The sequence below is a fragment of the Dipodomys spectabilis genome, unplaced genomic scaffold (genome assembly GCF_019054845.1).
Source record: "Dipodomys spectabilis isolate Male_0828 unplaced genomic scaffold, ASM1905484v1 ptg000363l, whole genome shotgun sequence".
Taxonomy (NCBI): domain Eukaryota; kingdom Metazoa; phylum Chordata; class Mammalia; order Rodentia; family Heteromyidae; genus Dipodomys; species Dipodomys spectabilis.
This window is the reverse complement of record NW_024871040.1, coordinates 5,471,206-5,486,826: the sequence shown is the minus strand read 5'-3', so window position 1 is coordinate 5,486,826 and position 15,621 is coordinate 5,471,206. Positions and strand designations below refer to the sequence as shown.

At 49.2% G+C, this 15,621-nt stretch overlaps 1 protein-coding gene across 3 annotated transcripts in view; it reads left to right on the top strand.

Moving 5' to 3' along the window:
- Smarcb1 (SWI/SNF related, matrix associated, actin dependent regulator of chromatin, subfamily b, member 1) overlaps nt 1–14,125 on the top strand; it is a 40,395-nt gene extending 26,270 nt beyond the window's left edge. For 2 of the 3 annotated variants that reach the window (XM_042666158.1, XM_042666156.1), the window contains exons 7-9: nt 4,567–4,757; nt 13,266–13,397; nt 13,755–14,125. In XM_042666158.1, the coding sequence (XP_042522092.1) occupies nt 4,567–4,757; nt 13,266–13,397; nt 13,755–13,794 (363 nt within the window). In that variant the 3' untranslated portion in view covers nt 13,795–14,125. Of the gene's footprint in view, nt 1–4,566; nt 4,758–13,265; nt 13,398–13,750 lie in introns of all 3 variants that reach the window. The other variant, XM_042666157.1, reaches the window with a different exon arrangement.
- The last annotated feature ends 1,496 nt before the right edge of the window (nt 14,126–15,621 follow it).

Below are 15,621 nucleotides of genomic sequence, written 5' to 3'. Positions count from 1 at the left end.
GGCAGAGCTATCTGTCTTGTATACTGGCTTTGTAATTCTGACAGTGCATATCCAGCCAGCTTCCTAACATTTTCTCAGAATTGAGCACCAGGTTTTTATTTGTTTGAGCTGGTGTTGGGGCTTGAACTCAGGCCTGGGCATTGTCCATTAACTTCTTTTTTCAAAGCAAGGCTGGTGCTCTACCACTTGAGTCATAGTTCCACTTCAGGCTATTTGGTGGTTAGTTAGAAATAAGAGCCTCACAGACTTTTCCTGTCCCAGATGGCTTCAAACCACAATCCTCAGATCCCAGCCTCCTGAGTAGGGTTTTTGTTTTGTTTTGAGATTTGTTTGTTTTTTTGGCTTAGCTGGGCTCATGAGTTAGTCACACAGGAAATTATATAACAGCTGCAAATCTTTCATGGGCTACCATCTGCTCTTCCCTTAAGTATAGGGTTCCCAGTAATTCTCATGTATCTGTAATCCTCTCCTGTGGGGTGGCATTGGCTGGTAGGCTCTTGGGAGACTGGGTACAGGACAAATACAGCTGACTCAGGGAAATCTGTGCTGCATGGGACAGTGCGGTGTTCAATCAAGCCAGAGGTGACCCACCTTGTAGCCGAGGAACTGATGTTCACACTTAAATTTTCCCACACGTGGCACTTGGCAGAGCTAAGTGTTGTCTGAGGATGTTCTTCTTTGTCTTGATCCTGAACACAGTGGAGTGTCCCTTGCAGAAAACAGTGCTGAGTGACCTTTTCAGATCCCTTTGGCATTGCTGGGACTAAAGCCCAGGCCTGGCTACCTTTACTAGGGCAACTGGCCCCACTACTTGCTGCCCACTTGCTTGGGGCATCTTGGCCCACCCTAGTCTCTGTGAGCTCCCCTGCACCCAGCCTTACCACATCAACTCTTTATATTGCTGAGTCTGTCACTTGCCCATGATCCTCTCCTCTAGGGAGCCATATGCCTAAATCTAGGTGATTGACTTCTTCCTAAAAAGATACCTCCCTAGGAGGCCTTCCTTACTACTTTGCTTCACCCTGAAGCACTTAAGTCTGTCCCACACCATGTGCTTACTTGTTAGTATCTGTCTTCCCATTAGGTCAAAGTATCAACGTTTGGGGCTGGGAAGGTGGCTCAGTGGTAGAGCGCTTGCCTTGCATGCATGAGGCCCTGGGTTCGATTCCTCAGCACCACATAAGCAAAAAGAAAAAAGCCAGAAGTGGCGCTGTGGCTCAAGTGGTAGAGCGCTAGCCTTGAGCTGAAGAGCTGAGGGACAGCGCCCAGGCCCAGAGTTCAGGCCCCAGGACCGGACCAAAACAAAAAACAAAACAAAAAAACACAAAAAAACGAAGTATCAAAGTTTGAGGACTCAAACTCATATGTCTGCCTCAACAAGTGTATAATATCAGGTATGGCAGCTGGTCTAGACAATTCAGTTTTGTTTTGTGTTGAGGTTATGGGATTAGACCCTAATGCATGCTAGGCAAGTGCTGTACTACTGAATGACTTACTCAGACCTTGATTGTTTTTGCGATAGTATCTCACTATTGTCGGTTGTGGGCCTTGAACTCTTCAGCACTTCACCTCAAGGCAAACGCTCTACCACTTGAGACTTCGCACCACTTCTGGTTTTCTGGTGGTTAACTGGAGATAAGAGTCTCATGGGCTTTCCTGCCCTGGCTGGCTTTGAACCACAGTCCTCAGATCTCAGCTTCCTGAGTAGCTAGGATTACAGAAGCAAGGCACCAGCTTCTAGCTCTGTTTTTTTGCTGGTTATTTCTGAGATAGCACCTTGCTTTCCATGCAGCCTGGCCACTTTAGACTTCCTGTCATTGCTGGAATCATAAGTATATGCTTCTATGTTCAGCTTCTCTCCATTAGAGATGGAGTCTCATGGACTTTGCTGCCAGGCTAAGCCTGGAACCATTATGCTCCCAATTCAGCCCCCAATGTAGCTTAGGATGACAGGTGTATACCACTGTGCCCAGCAATGAGTTGAGAAAGCGCCTCTCAGACTTTCTAGTCAGGTTGGCCTTGAACTGCTCGCTTGCATTCTCAGCTTCCCAAGTAGCTAGCTAGGCCTGAGCTATCAGTGCTCAGCTTTAGATTGGCAATTCCAGTGTTAGTCTCTCCTCTACCTCCCTGGGGTTTTTTTGTTTGTTTTTTTTGTTTTGTTTTGGCCAGTCCTGGGGCTTGAACCCAGTCTGGACACTATCCCTGAGCTGCTTTTTGCTCAAGGCTAGCTCTCTACACAGCTCTCTAGCAACAGCGCCACTTCCTGCTTCTTCTGAGTAGTTCATAAGAGATAAGAGTCTCACAGATGGGCTGGGAAGGTGGCTCAGTGGTAGAGTGCTTGCCTTGCATGCCTGAGGCCCTGGGTTCGATTCCTCAGCACCACATAAGAAAAAAGAAAAAATCCGGAAGTGGCACTGTGTGGCTTAAGTGGTAGAGTGCTAGCCTTGAGCTGAAGAGCTGAGGGACAGCGCCCAGGCCTAGAGTTCAGGCCCCACGACCGGACCCAAAAAAAAAAGAAAAAGAAAAAAGAAAACAGAAAAAAATAAAGAGTCTCACAGATGTGGGTGCAGTGTTGAGACAGAAAAGGCCTCCGGGGGGCTTGCTACAGCCACACTCCCAGCTAGATGCCCTATGTGGGATGCTGCGGACTGTGCACCTCTGCTTCCTTCCTCTGTTTGCCAGCACTGTGATGAGGTTCTGTTGATAACCATATAAATGTCCTGGCGCCCATTTAGGGGATTCCTGGTTCTCAGGGGATGACAGAGCAGTAGAAAACAAGACAAATAACTAACATGGTCTCAGAGTTCTAAGTGCTATGAAGAAAAGAGGTAATCAAAAGGGGATGGTAGGTTGGGGAGATCTCAGGAACTAAGTCTTCCTCTGAGCCAGTGCTGAGAAAAGGCCCATGTGTGAAGGGAAGAACTCTCTAGCCAGTATAAAGTGATGCAAAGACAAGACACTGGGTCAGGAGTTGAGACTCTCGAGTCTCTGAAGGGAGGTAGAAGTCTCTGGCTAGGCCAGGGCTGGTCCCCAGATCTGCTCACTGCTCTCAGAGCAGTGGCCACTTCCCTATGTCCTGCCCACCTCTGGTCCTCATAAAACCAAGGGACTAAAGTGTCACCACGCATGTACACTGTGGTCTGCCCATCAGGCCCAGCTCTTGACAATGGTGAGGAAAGGGCCCAGCCCACACTGCAGTGGGAAGCTTCAGACGTGCGGAGGAAACACACAGGCACAGCAGGGACTGTTGGTGTCGTTTCATGACGGGCAGGAGCTCAGTGAGCTGTCTGCTGAGATCACTGAGAGATGCCAATTCTATAAAACAAGGAGCTAGGCACTGGTAGACCATGCCTGTAATCCTATCTGTTCACGAGGTTGAAATCTGAGGATTGCATTCAAAGCCAGCCTGGGTAGGAAAGACCCTAAGATTCTTTTTGTTTGGTTTGGTTTGGTTTTATATTTGTTTTGTTTTGTTTTTGTTTTTGTCGGTTATGGGGCTTGAATGCTGAGCCTGGGCGCTGTCCCTGAGCTCTTCAGGGACAAGCACTCTACCACTTGAGCCATAGCGCCATTTCCGATTTTCTGGTGGTTAATTGGAGATAAGAGTGTCATGGACTTTCCTGCCAGGGCTGATTTTGAACTAAGATTCTCAGATCTCAGCCTCCTGAGTAGCTAGGATTACAGGCATGAGCCACCAGCAGCCAGCCATAAGATTTATTTATTTTTTTTTTTTTTTGGTCAGTTGTGGGACTTGAACTCTGGGCGTGGGAGCTGTCCTTCAGCTCTTCTGCTCAAGGCCAATGCTCTACCACTTGAGCCACAATGCCACTTTCGGTTTTCTGGTGGTTAATAGTAGATAAGAGTCTCACTCACTTTCCTGCCCGAGTAGCTTTGAACCTCCATCCTCAGATCTCAGCCTCCTGAGTAGCTAGGATTATAGGCGTGAGCCACCGGGCACCCAGCCATAAGATTCTTTAACTAGCAAAAAAAACAGAGGTAGCTCAAGCGGTAGAATGCCATGCTTGAATATAAAAGACAGTACCGGAGCCCTAAGTTCAAACCAACACACACACACACACACACACACACACACACACACACACACACACACACACACACACACACACACACACACACACCACACACACCACACACACCACACACGAAGCAAGGACATGGTGATGGCTTAAGATAGTCTCAGGAACAGTCTCTGACAAGGAACACTTGAGCTGAATCCTGTCTGGTGAACACAGTAACATTAAGGCTAATTGCCTCGATCAAAGGGTAAGAAAGAGTCACTGGTCAGTATGGGGAAACGAGGAAGATGGGGATAGAGGTAAGGTGTACTCAGGTGTCCCTGGAGCCCCTGTGGCAACACTAGGAGGTTTACAAAGCCGGTCATGTTTTGGGGATGGCACCTGGAAGGACGGGCAGCCGTCCCAATTCTAACTCCTGAGTTGTGCTTAGCATCTACAGCCGTAGACTGGGTTGTCCCCAGTCTGGCAGCCTGGCTGTGCCGGGGTGGCCTTGTCCTTTCTCATCTGAGTGTCTTGGCTCTTGCTGCAGCTGAATATCCACGTGGGAAACATCTCCCTGGTGGACCAGTTTGAGTGGGACATGTCGGAGAAAGAGAACTCACCGGAGAAGTTTGCCCTGAAGCTGTGCTCAGAGCTGGGGCTGGGCGGGGAGTTTGTCACCACCATCGCTTACAGCATCCGGGGACAGCTGAGCTGGCATCAGAAGACCTATGCTTTCAGGTAGGATGGCACACGCGTCTACACCTCTTCCTTCCTTGTTCCTCTACCAGCCTCCTCTGGGAAGAGACTTCTGTCTGTGGGAGCTGTGATCTTTTTGCAATTCTTGGGCTTCATGGTAACCAGGCTGTGACCTGTTCATTGGCTCTGGGCTCTTGTCAGCAGGGCTCTCCTGTCACAGGAAGTATTGCAGCTAAAGAAGTGGCACATTGAGAGCACTGAGTATGATCCTAGCAGACTCAGTATTCTGACAGTGAAATCTTGCCTTCATTGTCCCCAAGTCCTCAGTCTTCCCAGGGCCACCCTAAGGCCCTCCCATCCTTCCTCCACACAGCAGCGCTTCCCCAGACTGCATATATTCTGTCCTTTGTCTGTACTCTTGGCCTAGCCTTTCCTCCTCCACACCTAGATTCTCCCTCTGTTTTATTTTTTGTTTGTTTGTTGCAGTAGATAGTAGGGCTTGAACTTAGGGCCTGGGGATTGTCTCTTTAAGCTCTACTTCCAGCTTTTTGTTGGATAACTGGATATCAGAGTCTCCTAACTTTTTGCTCAGGTTGGTTTTGAACTATTATCTTCAGATCTCAGCCTCCAGAGTAGCTAGGATTACATGGGTGAGCCCACCCATGCTTGGCTCTTTATCTGTTTTAAACAAGAGTACCCCAGCTTGGGTACCTGTATTCAGAGAACATTTGGTGACCACAGTGTGAGACTGCCATACTGGATACTGAGGAAAAGATCAGGTCACACTGACCTACCTGCAGCTGAGTACATGAAGTATGAACAGAATCTCCTAGAACAGCCTTTCCCCTTGAAAAGAAAACACGAACAAAAGAACTTTCTGTTCTGGGGCACTCTGAGATGACTCTGAACTTAGCCACCTCATCAAGCTGCAAGAATAGGAAGCCCTGTAGTTTCTGATACATTCCTCTGCTTGTCTTTCTGGTTGGGATGATTTGCAGAGATGGAATGCCACCAAGTATTCCTGTACCAAGAGCAGGATATTGGGAAGGATTGTGCCCGCAGACTGTCATCATTTACGTTGTACTCCAGACGGACAGTCTACAGTGTTTAGGAGGAGCAAAGACAAAGGTCTTTGTGGCAGTTCAAAGAGCTTGTTAGTAGGTTTATGTCTCCGCTGGCTTTCCCAGACATCCCAAGAGACAGTTTTCTTGGCACTTCCTGTAAATCTGAGCAAGAGAAAATGAAGCACAGCCACAGGGTACAAGGCCCCTAGCCTGGGAAATAGTTGCACCCCTGGGCCCCAATACTTGCTGTGCTCATGAGTCACCTGCTGTGACCCCTCTGGCAGTCCTGCTGGCTGATGGTTCTGCTTCCAAGTCCTAGTGTCTGTCTTGCCCATGGGTATAGCCGAGGTGTGTGTGTACTCCTATATGGAGCTAAGGCCAACAGGCTTGAGAGACAGTCTAGGTTGACCTTGGTCCCCAGAAGCAGCGGCATCGTACTGGCTTTGCCAGTGGCCTTGACACCGAGCACTCTCTCGTAGATGTTAGTCCAAAGGGAACCCATTTTTCAGACTTACAGGCAGTAGGTGGTAGCTTGTTGCTCCCAATAACTATAGACACTAAGCTGTTGACCTTCATGTGGCAGCTGCTTTCCTTTGGTCACCGGCACTCTGAGCAATATTCCCCTGCTTAGTGACCACTTACTGAATTCCATGTTTGGGCTGGAAGTGGCACAGACCTTGGCCACTGTCTCCACTGCCAGCGTGCAGCTTTCAAGTCCTTGGGAATAAAGGCTAGGCTACTCTGCCAAAGACTTGAACAAACACACGTGCCCTTCACAGTGGGTGGCCTGGGGACCTGTTGGGGTCCCAAGAACTTTCTTTGGCATTAGAAAGGCAAACTTATGTCTGTCCAGTCTATGATGTGGGCCATTGCCATTTGGTCAGCCATTATACTCGCCATATAAGGAGATCCAGCAATGACAGCTCAGGGACTTTAGGCCGGAGGCTGGCTCCCTCCCGGACTTTACAGTTTAGGGAACAAAACTGTGGCCCACTGTGGCAAGGTAAGGGACCAGAACTTGTGTTTCTGACCCTAATTCTTCCCACAGTCCCACCCCACCCCTCACAGACTAGAATGAGAGATGGGACTTGAACTCAAGGCCTGGGCACTGTTCCTGAGCTCTTTCACTCAAGGCTAGCACTCTACCACTTTAAACCACAGTGCCACTTGCATAAGATTTTTTTAAGGAAACCACTGTTTGTCCTGAAGGCCTGGTAGTTCCTCCATAAGAGAAGAAGAGGCTGACTCAGAGTCCTGACCTGCTTTCTCTGCCATGCACTGTGCATGACAACTGCCCAACCATGTGACTCCTTAGAGTTCTGACAGGGAAAAGTGGCTCACACTTGTAATCCTAGCGGCTTGGGTCGTGTAGATCAGGAGCATTATAGTTTGAGGACAGCTAGGAGGAAAAGTTATCAAGACCCCTTCTCAACCAATAAAAGGTTGAGCATGGTAGCATACCTCTCAATGGGAAATGTAAGTAGAAGGATCATGGTCTAGGCTGGCCAATTCAAAAAACAAGACCTCAGCCAAGCATCTGTGGCGCACACTTGTCGTCTTAGCTACTCAGGAGACTGAGATCTGAGAACCATGGTTTGAAGCCAAGCTCCAGGCAGGAAAGTCCAGGAGACTTGTAACTCTAATAAACACCAAAAGCCAGAGGTAGAGGTACGACTTAAGTGGTACAACGCTAGTGCCTTGAGCACAGAAACTCAAGGACAGCATCCAGGCTTTGAATTCAAACCCAGGACTGGTGTGTACACATGCACACGCATGCACATACACACACACACACACACACACACACACACCACACACATATTGGGGACATAGGTCCCCCATAGCACAAGGCCCTAAGTTCAAATCCTAGTGCCACCCAAAATTACATTCTAGCCTCAATCCCCACACTTGGAAGTGCTCTGAATGCCCTGTAATCATGCCAGTCTTTTTCCAGTTGGAGCCCAGTACCTGAGGCATTGTTGTATCCACAGGGAAGTCAGACAGACAAGTCTAACAGGAAGTTTGAGAGAAAAACAGGCATGTGACAATCTTGTTACTCTAGGCTCCTAGAGGACAACTGGACCAAAGTGGCATTCAGACATCTTAGAGCCAACTGAATGGGGACAAAGGGCCTGTGACAAGAAGTCACAATGTGGAAAGAGCCTTGCTGGGGTGGGGCTGGGCTAGGTACACGGGCCCCTCTGAAAATTGTACCTAGCAAAGGTACTGGCACTTTCTCTGGGTCACCCTTGTGCCCTAGACCAGGGAATAGAGAATACAGCACCGTCTCTTAGGGACACATGGCACCACTGCTCTGTGACCCCTGACACACCAGAGGAGAGGTAGCGGGGATTGGTATTGCCCTTAGGGTGAAGTTGGGCATTGTAGGAGCTGGCTGGGATCTGAAGGGCAATGGTAGGGCAGGCACTGCCTGAGGCTGGGCAGTTCTGTCTTGCCTGGGGAGCTCCTCAGCATTTGTCCCTGCCAGGATCCTAGGTTGAAGGTAAGTCAGACTGATGGGAGAGACAAAGACAATGTCCCTCGGCTGGTGCAGGCCTAGGAATTACGTTGGAGGAGGAGTCCTTATGGACTGGTTGGGTTGTGGACAGTATACCTAAAGATCTGCCCACCAGTCTGACTTAATGTCACAGCTTGTTTATAACAGCCTTACTGACGAATAGTTCACAGACCATACTACTTACTCATTTATTATATTTTGTAGTGCTGGGAATCCAGCCTAGGCCCTTTGTGCATACTAGGCAAATACTCTCCTGTTGAACTACGTCACCAGCTGCCCCTGCTTCATTTAAAGTGCCCAAGTCACTAGTATTTAGTGTATTCACAGAGCTGTGCAGCCATTGCCATTTAGGATACTCCAAAAGGAAATTCCATACCCCTTAACTTTCACTCCCCTTTCCCACAAATCTCCCAACCCTAGACTACTTTCCACCAATAGACTTGCCAATTCTGAGCACATAATAAATGAAGCCATATTCCATGGCCTTTATGACTAACTTCCTAGCATGTTTTCAAGGGTCATGCATGTTGTAGCAGAGATCAGAACTGCATTCTTTCTAGGGTTGAGTAGTATTCTGTTGCTTGGATAAAACACTTGTTTCTTCATTGGTAACTGGACTTTAGGGCTGTTTCCACTTTTTGGCTATTGTGAATAAACCTAAGAGCGTTTGTGTCTTAAGTTTTTGTTTGAACACCTGTTTTCAATTCTCTTGGTTATATACCTGGGAATAGAATTGCCAGATCATGATAACTCTGTTTAGAAGAATAGCCAACTTGGTTTTCAAAGTGGTTCCACCATTTCCAAATTCTTACTAATTTTTTTCTTGTCTTCTTTCCTTTATTCCCCCCCCCCCTTTTTTTTTCTTTTTTGTCCATTGTGGGGCTTGAACTCTGGTCCTGGGCGCTGTCCCTCAGCTCTTCAGCTCAAGGCTAGCACTCTACTGCTTGAGCCACAGCGCCACTTCCAGTGTTCTGGTGGTTAACTGGAGATAAGAGTCTCATGCACTTTCCTGCCTGGGCTGGCTTTGAACCGTGATCATCAAATCTCCGCCTCTTGAGTAGCTAGGATTACATGTATGAGCCACCAGCACCCGGCTCCTTTCCTTTCCTTTTCTGAGAGTCTCAGATTGACCTGGAACACCCTTTTTTTGTTTAGGTCTGAGACAAGGACTCAAACTTGGTACCTGACGCTACCTCAAACTTGGTACCTGACGCTACAGCTCATTGGCAAGCACTGTACCAACTGAACCATGCCTTCCAACCCCTTTAAAAAAAATTTGTGCTGGTCCTGGGGCTTAAACTCAGGTCATGGGTGCTATCCTTGAGCTTCTTTTTCTCAATGCTAGTGCTCTACTACCTGAGCCACAGCTTTACTTCCTGGCCTGGAACTGTGGATCCTGCTACCTCAGCTTCCCAAGTGCTGGGATTACAGGCACGTATACCACACCCTGCTCTTGGCAATTTTTTTCAGTTGTAGCCTAGAATCCTAGCAAAGTAATTGTAGCTTGGAGTTCTGTTTTCCTGATGACTAATGATAATTGAACATATTTTTCTGTGTATCTTTGGAGAAATGGGTTAAGTCCCATGCCTGTTTAATTGAATTATTTTATTACTGAGTTGAAAGAGTTCTTAAAAAAAAAAAAAGAAGAAAAAAAAAAAAAAAAAAACAACTAGCTCTTCGGGGTTTGAAGTGTGGCTCAGTTGGCTGAGTGCTAGCCAGTAAGCAACAGCATCAGATACCAAGTTCAAGTCCCAGTCTCAGACCTAAAAAAGAAAAGTTCTTTACATATTCTTTTTTTTTTTTTTTTTTGGTCGGTCGTGGGGCTTGAACTCTGGGCCTGGGCGCTGTCCCTCAGCTCTTCAGCTCAAGGCGAGTGCTCTACCACTTGAGCTACAGCGCCACTTCCGGTTTTCTGGTGGTTTATTGGAGATAGGAGTCTCACGGTCTCTCCTGCCCGGGCTGGCTTTGAACTGCGATCCTCAGATCTCAGCCTCCTGCGTAGCTAGGATTACAGGCGTGAGCCACCAGCGCCCGGCTCTTTACATATTCTAAATACAACCCCCAATAGGTTTGTTTTGCTATTCTGTGGGTTGCTTTTCACTTTGATCATGGCCTTTGCAGAACAGAAGTTATTTTGATTAGTCCATCAGTTTTTTGAGTCCTATCTAAGGAACCATTGCCTAATCCAGAGTCATGTTGTGCTGGCACCATATTGAAAAGCTTGTTGCCATTTCTTCATTGAATGATTTAACACCTGTCAAAAATCAGTTCAACGAGTGGGTTTTTCTTGCTTGCTACCCTATTTATAAGGTACCATGTGATTTGTTGCTGTGTATGTCCCTCCCCCACGGTATAACCCCTGCTTTCACCGTATTTGATGTTGGTATAATTTGGGGAGGGGAAGGGAAAAAACAAATTGTTTAAATAGGGATACAGGTGGACCCATTGCAACAATGAGAGGGAAGGGATGGTAGGGGAAAAACAAGAGGAGGCAACAATGCTGGATAAGAAATGCACTCATTACCTTGCTCATGTAACTGTAACCCCTCTGTACAGTATTTTCACAATAAAAAACTTATTTTAAAAAAAATCAGTTCCTCCTGGGAGATGTTGCAAAAATGAGGATGTGGAATTTAGTTGCCCCTTCCTGATTGAGTGGCACGGGCAGGTTGTTCAGCCTCCAGGTCTCTGTTCTATCATTTATAGAGTGGGATGATGCTTTCTCAAGGTGCCTGTTACATCACATGAGGCCTTGAAAGCGAGATCATGATGTAAATAAGCCTGAAGACATTTTCTAAGCATCATTCCTAGCTCCAGCAATCACCTGAGACACCCCTCCTGCCTGAGTGTCCATCTCCCCCTTGTGGTGGTAGCAATGTCTGAGGTCCCTGGCTGCTTCAAAGCCTGCAAATCAGAATCTCCTTGGAGGAGTGGGAGTAGACTGGCCTCCAGACCTAGTGGAACTCAGGCCAGCATGTATGCCTGCGTGTTGTCCCCCCGTCCCCCCTCAAACCTCTAAGGCAGGCTAGTACTGGCTCCAGGCCCATCCTTACATGGTTGGCTTAAGCAGTTCTTATTTTAGAACAAGCCGACTGGAGTGGAATCTTCCCAGAGTCAAGGGGAGGTAAACAAAGGAGCCTCGGGGCCTGCTAGCTGCTTCTTGTTTAAATTCAGAAGAAAACATGTTTTGCTTCCCTTGGCGTGGGCTTGGCGCCTTTAACATCTGCCCTCCTGAGGAAGGCAGCCTGGAAGTGAGGAATGATGTTTGGGAGTTAAGCTGTTCCTGGATTGCCAAAGCAAGCTGCTGAGGAGGGATCAGCCCCTGGGGACTGTGGTGAGGAGAGGGGGCTGCCCAGTCAATGACTGTGAATCATAAGCTGGAGCTTCCGGGCCTCAATGACCTGTGGGTGTAAATGCTGCGAGCCAAACTTCATCAGATGGCTCAAGCCTGTTTGTGCCAGGGAACACAGAGAAAGTCCCTAGGACCCCAGGACAAGGAGAGCTGCTCCCAGCCCAACCCTTCTGGGCCAGGACAGGGCCTCAGCTGCCTATGTGGATTATGTACTAACCGTGTAGCTGGGAGTCTAGGGTCAGACCTGGGGGCATGCTTCTCTGCAGCTCAGCAGTCCAGCCTTGAGGGAGGCTGTGGGGGAAAGTGCCTGGCCCCAATGAAGCACCATCAGTGTATGAACGTTGGCTGCTCTAATAGTAATAATCCTCCAACAGTAAATATTGTCCACATTTTCCAGACCGAAAGCAGTCCAATCAAGGACCTGTCCTCTTTTATCCTGTGTTCACCACCCTGAACCCTCCCTGACTTTCCCCTCATTCTTCTTGGAGCTGTCGGAGTGGGTAGACATCTGTAGGACTACAATAGAGCAGAGTAACCTTCTGGGGGACTGAGCCTCAAGAGACAATGGGAGGACACCCAGCTAGAGGACCATGGAAGGGCCAGAGTGGGGACAATTAGGGAGGAGAGCATAATCATGAGGACTGTGCTCGGACACTTTGTGCCAGCCTAGCGGTTTGGTCTAACATACACGGCACCTCCTTCTTGTTGCTAACGTGTAAACCAAGGTCCAGAAAGTCTTGGCTCAGCTATGCCCTTCTCCCCCAGCACTCTTTCATGCCCACCCCTGTGACCTGTAGCCTTTGTCCATGCTGACCTACTCCTACCGTGTGTCCACTTGTCCAGAGCCAATTACATATGGTCCCTCAGAGCAGATTTGCACTCTAAGGGGCCATGGGATCAAATATGGTCCTGGGATATGGTTTCCTGATCCATCTGGTTCAATGGCCAGCCAGCTCTCTGTCTCTGAGCAAATAGACTGGCTTCTGTGAGGCATGGCATGAGCCCCAAGACATAGGCTTTGGGGCAGGTACATTGAACATTCTGGAACAGACCATTCCAAGGCCCTCAGTAAGCAGCATCAAGGCTCCTCCTATTCCCTTGTCCTAGGTTAGCCTCTTCCTCAGTGGATTCTGGCTCTGTACAGGGGAACAGATAGGCTTCTGCCTCCCAGCCACACTCCAGGACAGCCATGGTTCTATCAAGGGAACCATCACCACAGTGGCCTTTCCCTGGTCTCCCAGACAGACCCAGCCATGGCAGACAAAAGGCCTATTGAGAACTAGTTTGGAAGGCAGGCCCTCAGGGTCACAGGGCAGCATTGTCACTGCAAGGCCAGCTCCCTGGAGCAATGACAGGAGCATTCCCCAGCTACTTGTCAGCAGAGCTGCTCTGAGGAGCTAGAGCATGGGAATTGGCTGTGGCCGTGTTGGGCCCCATGGAATGGAGGCAAGGAGGAAGTGAGGAAAGGCCTGAGCCTTCTCACTAGGCCTCAGCCATCTGCTGGGGAACAGTAGGGAAACCATGGTTTTGGCGGGGGGGGGGGGGGGGGGGGTGTTGCACCTGCTGCTCTGTGAACTGCTTTGTTCATCTTAACTGCCTCTCCTCCCCTCCCCTAGTGAGAACCCCCTACCCACAGTAGAAATTGCCATCCGGAACACAGGCGATGCAGACCAGTGGTGCCCACTGCTGGAGACCCTGACAGATGCTGAGATGGAGAAGAAAATTCGAGACCAGGACAGGAATACCAGGTACCCTATCCCTGTGTCCTGGCTCTTCTGCTCACGGGCATTCATTTTCCCAAATAGGACCAGAGCCATTTCCTTTCCTCAATGATCTGTAGTCTCTGGAAAGAGCCTGTGTTGCCAGAGGTAGCTCCTAGGTGGTCAGGCTTCATCTGGTCCCTCTGCCACAACCATGGTAGGGTTGAAAGTTCCTAGAGAGATGAGCAGGGCCTACAGAGCAGACTAGCAAGGCCAAGAAATAGCTAGTCAGTCCCTTCTGGTGTCAGGGGTGCCTCAGACCTGGCTGCTCTAGACAGCCCTATGGAAAGGGGGCTACCCTGTGCTGGGACTGGCCCCGGTTGACAGTCTGCTCCCATCTTCCAGGCGGATGAGGCGTCTTGCCAATACTGCCCCAGCGTGGTGACCAGCTCATTGAAGCTCAGCTCCCACAGAGATCTCAGAAGACTGGACCAGCTTTCCTTCAACTTCTGGCAAGGAGAAAAGCAAGGGGCAGCCTGTTGCCATCCTGAGGAACGGGGTGGCTCTGGGAGCATTGGTGGGGGCCTTCAGATTGTCCTTCCCTGGCACACATTCCATTTGCTGAGCCCCAGTCCTGTCCCCGCCTACCCAAACTCTCCCTTTACTGTCTCAAGTCAAAAGAGAAGCCTCTTTTTTTGGGTTGTTTTGTTTTTGTATAGGAGCCCCAGGCAGGGCTAGCTACGCTTTTTAAATAAAAGACAACAGGTTATATTTAATTTCTTCAATGTGATAGCATAAAAATGACACTGGGCACTCATGGCTCATGCCTATAATCCTTTCTACTCAGGAAGCTGAGTGAGAATCACAGCTCAAAGCCAATATGGGAAGGAAAGTTCCTGAGACTCCAATTAATCACCACCAAAAAAAAAAAAAAGCTGGGCACCGGTGGCTCATGCCTGTAATCCTAGCTACTCAGGAGGCTGAGATCTGAGGACCGCGGTTCAAAGCCATCCCAGGCAGGAAAGTCTGTGAGACTCTTATCTCCAATAAAAACCACTAGAAAACTGGAAGTGGCACTGTGGCTCAAGCGGTAGAGCACTCTCCTTGAGCTGAAGAGTGCAGGAACAGCTCTCAAGCCCAGAGTTCAAGCCCCACAACCGACCAAAAAAAGCCAAAAGCAGAGCCCTAGTGGTAGAGCACCAGCCTTGAACAAAAATGTTAAGGGACTGTGCTCAAACCCTGAGTTCAAGCCCTTGTACTGGCACACACAAAAAGAGCCAGGAGCAGGGCCTGAGGTCAGGACAGTGTCACAACAAGCATCATCCCTCTGCCTCAAATTCCCAGGCGAAGAATTCTCCCCTCTCAGCCACCCCAGCACCTTGTATAGCCCCTGGGGCAAAACCCAATCACTGCCTTGGGCCTTCCAGCGTCCCAGTGGCCACCTGTGCTCAGCAAGTCCTTGCAGAGAGGAAAAAAGTACGGCTGAGGCTCAAGGCAGGCACCTACCTACCTTTCAGTGACAGCCTAGCCCTCATCCCTTTGTTTGGCCTTAGGGAGGATCTGTAGGCTCTTCCCTGTTCCTAGGTGGCCTTGTTGTGCTGTACCCAGATGGGCTGCCATTAATCAGAGGCCTTGTTACTCTAGAGTCCCTTGCAGAGGGTTTGGTCCTATGGAGGCATGCCTGTATGTCACTAGCCTGGATGCTGGCTAAAGGACCTTGCTCCAGCTGCACACAAAACCAGAACCAGCTCATCCTTCCCACCCTCCCAGACCTGTTAGGGAATGCAGGAATGTCACACCCAGTCCAATGCTGGCTTATAGATGTTGGCAGTGTGGACAAGGAAAGGAGTCTCCTACTGGACCCTTCCAGGTTGTGCTTCTGATGAGCTTATTCTCTCGCCCTAATCTGTAATGTGGAATGTGCCCACTCTAAAGAATGGATTTTGGCTCTATGACGGTGACATGCGCGGTCTGTTCACTGAGCCAAGCACTGCTTGGTCAACTAGGTGTACATCTATGCTTACTGAGGACAGTGGTCTGGGGCCAAGGTAGAGCTGATGGTCACAGGATGTTCCCCCACACCCCTCCCCGAAGGTTGTGGCAGTTACCCTGTAAACCTGACTTCAGGTCTGACCCACACGGGCAGAGGTGGGTCTCAAAAGGAACTGGGGCTCTACGTTGACAGGACGTAGACTGCTTGACCCTCAGGTTGGAAACCACAGTGAGTGAGTTTGCAGTTGGCCCCTACCTGTCAGTGGCACTCACCAGAGGC